Source organism: Cariama cristata, unplaced genomic scaffold (assembly GCF_000690535.1).
Source record: "Cariama cristata isolate BGI_N322 unplaced genomic scaffold, ASM69053v1 scaffold25465, whole genome shotgun sequence".
Lineage (NCBI taxonomy): Eukaryota > Metazoa > Chordata > Aves > Cariamiformes > Cariamidae > Cariama > Cariama cristata.
The window spans coordinates 25,176-32,592 of NW_009617387.1; the positions used below are offsets into that span (position 1 = coordinate 25,176).

A 7,417-nucleotide genomic window follows, 5' to 3' on the forward strand; every position below is an offset into this window, starting at 1 on the left:
GAATCGTACGTCTTGAGGCTCATCGCCCCAAGAATACGATTTTTATCATCTCCTAAACAAAGTAACTAACCACATGCGTATTGACCACAGTCTTGGGTGAAACTTGGTTTTGTCGGCCTGTTGATTCGTGCCCCAGCTGGTTCGTGTGGCGTTCCCGTTGCAGTGGTGTGCTGTCCCTGATGCGCACAGGGCTCTGCAAGGACATCGTGGGGAAGGGGGCTGGGGGAAGGATGCTGCAGTCTTGGTTGAGTCCCCCGGCGGGAGCTGTAACAGCAGCAGACATCTGGGGAGACAGATAGTGAAAACCAAGATGAAAATGGCAAAGCTTCCAGTGCTGAAGGGCTGTCCTCGAGGACCGGGGAGCTGAAGTGGAACGGCTGAGCATGCTGTTCACGCCGCGGTGGAAGGGCTTAGCTGGCTCCCGGGAGGGACTTGGAGGCAGGAGGAGGGGGGCACAGCCAGGGAGGAGGGCTTGCTCTCTGAGATGCCTTGCAAAATGCTTCTGTACTCATTGCAAGAGAAACTGTGCTTTTTCATTTTAAACAGCAGGTAAGTGAGGTTCTTCCTGAGCTACATTATAGCGTTGCCTGCCAGGGTTGGCAAAGTTTGCAGATCTTCTGCATCTTGCTGCGAGAGGCTGCCAGCCTATCCCTCCGTTAGCTTGCGGCCAAGCGCAGACGGGGCAGGCACATGCGGAGGAGGTCGAGTGGCTCTGAGCACCTACCTCACCGCTGCAGAGAGGCAGATAGGTTTTGACTGAAATTCTGTGAGCCCCAAAATAGTGCTCTAAGTGCTTAATGCTTTTCTCCATTAGACAGCAAATTAGCCCTAGGCTCGCAAACCAAATGAAGTTTCATCTCGACAATCGGAGCCTGCTCACCAGGCAGTTTTATCCCAAGATCCTGCACACTGGTTGGTCAGCAAAATGGAGACTGCAACTTCTATTTATTGGTGCAATACAGTATTTGATACTGCTAATTACACTTAATTAGTCCTTCCACCATTTAATTAAAATGGCTTCTAATGATTGTGCTTCTTTGGCAGGCTCTTTGGTACCACCGGGAATTGTGCTGCCTGCAGTAAACTGATCCCTGCCTTTGAGATGGTGATGAGGGCCAGAGATAATGTTTACCATTTGGACTGCTTTGCCTGTCAGCTCTGCAACCAGCGGTGAGGACACAGTTATTATACACACAAACACAAACTGTTTTATACCTTTACCCACAAAATAGGGGAAAAGTTTGATCCATGCTCCCTGTCTGGGGCTCACAGCGCATCAGCATGGCTCAGGCTGGTGTATTAGGCTGACCTGGGTGACGCATGTACCTGTAGCCCCTTTACTGCAAATCCCCTTGGAGCTGGTGGGAGTTGGAGGGGTGAGGGGGAGCACACAGACTGCAAATCTGGCCGCGGTTGTACGCAGCACAGCTGCTGCTGAATAAAACAAATTGCTTCAGCGTCCTTTCAGGATCTACCTTCTTTGCTGAACACAGACGATAGCGAATGGACCTCCTCTGGCAAACTGATGTTATTTTGCTTAAATCAAGTTTTTGACATGCTCAAAACTGGGGACAGCAAAGAAGAAGGAGTAAGAGAAGGGACAAGAAGGAGAAAAATACTCTAGATGAGCCTTTTCCAACACTAGGAACAAATCCCTTTAGTTGTGTAATTAATAGGAGATCTTGGTGGTGTAATTTTGAGTGGGACTTGTGTATTTCTGCTGGGTTTTACCCAGTGGAAAATGCACATCAAGGAGTATAATAAAGGGTCATGCACAAAGTTTCCACTTGGGCTACCTGTAGCCAGCTGAATTTGGGAGGGCTGTGAAAAATCTTCCCAGCACCCTGTTTGTTGATCACAGTAGGCAGAATGGAAGCCCACAGAACCAGATGTGATGCAGTGTCGCCTTCTGATACATCCATCCATCCTTGTCCAAGACAGGCCTGAAAGTGCTTGTTGCTCTTAACTGCTTGTTTAGTTGGGCTGTGGTGACTGCCCAGGGCCTAAGGGCTGTGCTGGGGTTCCTCTTCTGGACTTATGGTTGAGTTTTCCAAAGGTGAAGGGAGGAGGTGATGCTTCATCCCCTGTGAAGGTGTGAGAGAGATGACGAAACTTGTGGGAAGATGGGAGAACCTAATTCTGTAAAAGTCAAGCTAAAAGCCTGACTTAAAAATTTATTGCTCACCCTAGAACAAAAGTCACGATGGGATGTCTGATGAAGTAGCCATACACGGCACACGTGTGACTGCAAACCCCTGCCACCTTTCCCACTAAACTTAGGAGACCGTGCAAACTGGGGTCTGATTCTCCCTCCATGCCCTCTAACAGTGGCTCAGTCGATGGGGATGAACGGGGTTGCGGCTGGTTGATGCCAGGGCCTGGAAGAGGAGAATCGGGTGAGCCCTTTGTAGCTCAGGTGGCTTTACTCAATCCCATTACAGCAGGCGGAGGCAGTGCTCGTTTGAGGTAGAAAACGGCTATTGAGATCGGCGGTGGCAGCGCCGAGGCGGCAGTGACATCTAGTGGCCCCTGGCCCTGGGCTCCTTCCCAGAAGCCACGCTACGTCTTTCGGTTGCCCACTCTTGTTCTGCCAATCTTGAACCCTGCTCCTGCAACAGCTGTGATTCCCGATGAGCAGCATGTCACCGTTTGCAGAGCTCATACGTTCCCTCCCCGAGATGGTCTCTCTTCCCACAGCTGAAATTGCTGGTTGGTTATGGCCTTTATCTCCGGACTCAGAAGTGTTCCAGGGTGCTGCCAGGCTCAGCTTGCTTCAGCCCGCCACGGAAGGCCGGGCAGGAGAGGGGTGCTCCCAAATGCCGCTCCGATACTGGGGCTAGAGCATCTTAAATGTACCTTCTGGCAGAGGCAAGTCGCGGTGCTGGGCTGCACAGGCAAGGGTGCTGTGTTGGCCTTGGAGTCTGTGGGATGCGTATTTGACATCAAACCCATACTTTACCCTAGCTTCCCTTACGGGAAAGCCTGGTGCTGCCTAGTTTTCATTTTCAGGAATTTCTTTTAAATTTCACGCTTTATTACAAAGGCTGCAAAGCACCTCTCTCCCTTGCTTCCCTCTGCGATGGCTAACGCTGTTACTGCACTCAGTGCGAAGTGTGGTCATACTCTGCCCTTAAAATAACCTCCATGGGCTGTCGCTGCCTGGCAGGAAGGTGCAGGTAATCCCCCTGTTCAGGCAGAGTCACGCTTTGATGCATTTGCCTGGTTTGGGAGGAGCTGGGTTTTTCTGCAAGACGGGCTGAGTAGAGAGCATAGAACTATGTGTAGATTGTTATTTTTGGCTGAGATCAGAAAGCTACAAACTTTTATGACTTATCCTCTAGAGATTTTGGCCTGAAAGGGCAGAATGGAAGTGCTCCTGTAACAGACGCCATTGGAAGCCAAACCGAGAACAGTGAGTTTAAGTAACTCTAAAATCAAAATTGCAGAGGTTGATGCCAAAACTAGTAATGAATCTGAAACTCCACCTCATTCGTCAGCTATGAAAAGACTTGATTATGAAGGCCTTTCTCTAGTTCTCTTCCCCCTTACTTGCCCTTCTATAGCTGGACTCTGTGTAGACTGTTAAATCCATCAGAGCAAAATCTCTAATATTTTTACCTAGTATGCGGTGTTTTCATTAGCTTCATTTCATTAGCTTCTCCAAAACATCAGGTTTGCAGCAAGTCCTACAGCACTGGTCAGCCTACCGTGCTTTAAACTGTTACAAGGTTGACATTGCTTGTCACAATACTGAATAAAATTTGGTCACTGCTGTAACTGGCTAATAGGTCAGTATTACAAGGGTTGCAGAAATCCAACTGCTTGTGTTGCCATTATCTAAAATGTGGTTTTGTTTGGAAGAGAATAATTCTGTAGAAGTGGCAGGGTAGGTTCAGTGCCCGTTTGTCACTGCTGCCGGCTGGTGCTTGATCAGCTGGACAGGCTCTGCGACAGACCTGCTCTGAGCATGGGGGCTGGCGGTGCGGTCCCACGTCTCGCTCTTCCGAGAGCTGTGGGCTGGGAAACTGGGTCTGAAGTTGCCCTGTTCAATCCTTTGTCTCTAGTTGCAATGCATCAGCTGTAGAGAGCCCAGTTTACTGCTGGGTTTGCAGGACTGGCAGGTAGAAAGAAATAGTCACCCTTCCAGTGAATCAAGCCCTTCCCCCAAAACTTTGCAGGGTCTCAGGGTACCCCTGCTGTGCATTTTGGTTCGCATGTGCTCATACACACACACACACACACTCCTACACAACTCCCGAGTTCTCCAACTCCTGCTCTGGCTCCTCTAGGCCCAAACCAGGTTTGGCAAGAGACAGCTGTTGGTGATGCTGGTGGCAAGAGTAATTTTTTGCATTTCTCTTCCTGGAGATTTATATTGTACATAAGGTAGGAATAAGCAGCAAAAAGCAAGCAGCTGTGCCTGTTATTTATAGTGAGTAAACCTACTGGTAGGGAGGGTGGTGTTAAGGAGAGTGTGTGCAGTACAGTTTTTAGTATAAAAGCTGTTAATTTAAATTGAGATTAACTTTTAGTTTTTTTAATATGGAAAAAAGGTTGAATTTCAGAACTACTGAAGCATGTGCCACAGAGGGAAGAAGATGGAAGGTCTCCAGTGAAATCATATAAAGTGAAAACCAACGCCCAGTTCTCTCTGCCAACTTGGCAGATTAATCAGCTTATTTGCAGGTGTCCAGTTGGAGAAAACTTGTGCCCATGTTGGACCTATAAAGGAGCTCTAAAATGATCAGTCCTGTTCTTGTAGCAGAAAACATTCAGTTTTATGGAGATGCTCTGCCCAAAGCTGCCCGAGTTACAAATCTAGAAAGTGTTGTAGACAAGGAGTAGGCAGTGTCCTTGCCAAAGCTCTGCCCGGTAGGAGAGGAAACAGACATTTGAGATCTGCTAAGTCTCCTGAGGATGGGGTCATCTCCATTGATCTCCCTTCAAAGCCCAGTAAATATTCGGCCTTGCCAGAGGCTGGTACCCGCCCATTTCTCTTGGTTCAGAGCTGCCTTTCGGCGAAGTGGCCGGGGTGCCTCTGCTTTAGGGAGCCAGGGTTGATTTAAGACTTGGCACTTGGGGCAGGGAGGTGCAGCCCTGTGCTCTGGTCTGTGACTGCCCTGCTAGTGTGATGGACAAAAACCACCTCCTGAACTGAGTGCAAAGAGCATTATTTGTTATCTTAAGAAGTAAAGATTAGCTTCTGATTCTTGAGCAAGCAGGCAGGGCGAAAAAGCTATTGGCTGCTGGTTCACACCTCTCAGACCTTATATGTGGAACTTTTTTGACCTTAATGGTCAAATAAAATTGTTAAATATCACAAGCCTCTCTGTCAACTTCAAGACAAACAGAACAATTTACATGGTATATAGAGAACAGTGCCCTTCGCTCAATGAAGATAAAGGTTAGGAGTCCAGCCACCAGGAAATTTCTATTTGTTGTTCAGCACTGTACACAAGGGGGTGAGGAAGGACTTAATAGCCAGTCCTTGCCTGGAAATTAGTGTAAATACTGCCTCACCCGAGGGAACCGTGGAAATGTGGATACCAGCACAAACTTCACATAGTCTCTGTGTAATATCACCCGTTTGATTTCCCAGTTGTAGAGCCGACACCTCTCGTCTGCAGGGACAAATCCCTTAACTGCTCCCGGCCTCCTCCCACCGCTGGCATGGGACCCAGCCCAGACGGGGACCCCCTCCCTGGGGTGCTGCGTCCTACAGCCACGGCCTGGGAGCGGAGCCCTGCCGCGCTGGGAAGAGGGATGGCAAAACCCCAAGGCGTCTGTGGGGAAGGGGAGCAGGGGGGAGAAGCATGTGGGCTTTCCCAGGGTCTGATGCCACCAGCAGAGCTGGAAATCAAACTCGGGTCCCCTGAGTCACCTTCAGACCCAAACGGCCTCAGATTCCTCCTTGTTCTAACCTCTGTTTGTTCTTACACCCGTTCATTCTTTTTATCTTCCAGATTCTGTGTGGGAGACAAATTTTTCCTGAAGAACAACATGATCTTGTGTCAGATGGACTATGAGGAAGGGCAGCTGAACGGGAGCTTCGAGTCCCAGGTTCAATAACAAACCCTGCTTCGCTGAAGCGCTGTGGGATGGGCGCTCGGCCGTGCGAGCAGCGAGGATGCCTGTCAGCTTGCCTGCAATATTTTTTTAATTCTTGGTCCAGAGAGGACTATATACATTGTAGTACTTTTCCCCCCCAACACAAAGCAGTTACAATTTTAGATGTACAGTTGTGCCTGCTTAGCTGAGCACTGCATTGCCTGTATGTTTGTGAGTTTTTGGGGTCTGGGGGAGGGCTCTGTACAGTCTGTTTTCTGTATATAAACTGGAACATTTATTTTATGAAAAATGTAATGCAATTTTATTACTGGTGTGAATTAAAAATTATGAATGTTTCCTGGTCATCTTAGCTGTGGTTTGTTCCCCGTGTGGCGAAAGCCTGTATTTCCCATGCTTGATGTTGAGCAGTCCATCAGAAAAATATACACAGATCCCTGGAAACTGCATGAATAGAAGCAGGGGCAGGAGTTCACATACCCAAAGTGGGGGAAGAAATGCTGCGGCAGAGTTAGACCTCTCTGCTTGAACCGTGCGGAGACTTGTGTCCAAAAACCTGCTGTGCCGTACGACGGGAGGGCATGAGCTGTGGGCGGGCGATGGCTGGGAACCCTCGGCGTGGCTGGCCAGGACCCACCACAGCTGCTGCGCAGTGCTGCGGCGCTGGCCGAGAGGCATCTCGCTTTTCACCTCTATGAATTTAGACAGAGCATTTCCAGGGCCAGGAGCACTGGTTGCCCGGTGGATACCGTGTCTCCAGTCTAGGCTGCAAGGAACAGGTTCCCTCTAGCCCTGCCGGCAGGTGCTCAGGCATTGATCAGAATGTTAATTCCACGGATTTGACAGGCGGAGGGGTTTTGCTGTGGGGCATCACTTGTCCAGGTCTGAGCTGCTGCGAGAGCTGATGCCAGGGTTCGAACGCAACCGGGCGCTGACCCAGCATCCCTTTATGCAGCCCTTTTTGCTTACTCTGTGCTAGGTGCTCTGATCTCCCACGTAACGAAAGTGATCGGATTTGAAGCATCTCCTGTAGAAAAGCTCTGAACTGTGTTCCTGCTGCGATGCTTTGTGCAATGATTTTCAAGGTTATGAAATTCATGTGCAACCCACTGGACTGTACCAAACACACTTCTTTGTATGGTGAGTGTCACTTTCGTACAGTGCACTGGTAGCTGTAAAGGATGGCTGCAATTCTGTTTTGTATTCTTGCTTTTTCTTAGTTTTAACCACCTTTCCTCTACATGGACACTGAGTAATTTTTTTCTGATGTCACTTAATCAGTTACTGGTCCTGGGTGATGTGTGTGTTCTCTGAATTGCAAACACTGAATGCAGTGCAGCTTGGTGCTGCT

The 7,417-nt window shown here is 49.0% G+C and overlaps 1 protein-coding gene across 1 annotated transcript in view; it reads left to right on the plus strand.

Moving 5' to 3' along the window:
- The window catches only part of LMO1 (LIM domain only 1 (rhombotin 1)), a 17,148-nt gene extending 10,738 nt beyond the window's left edge, over nucleotides 1-6,410 (plus strand). The window contains exons 2-3 of the mRNA XM_009700519.1: nucleotides 1,045-1,170; nucleotides 5,964-6,410. Of these exons, the coding sequence (XP_009698821.1) occupies nucleotides 1,045-1,170; nucleotides 5,964-6,069 (232 nt within the window). The 3' untranslated portion in view covers nucleotides 6,070-6,410. The remainder of the gene's footprint in view (nucleotides 1-1,044; nucleotides 1,171-5,963) is intronic.
- The last annotated feature ends 1,007 nt before the right edge of the window (nucleotides 6,411-7,417 follow it).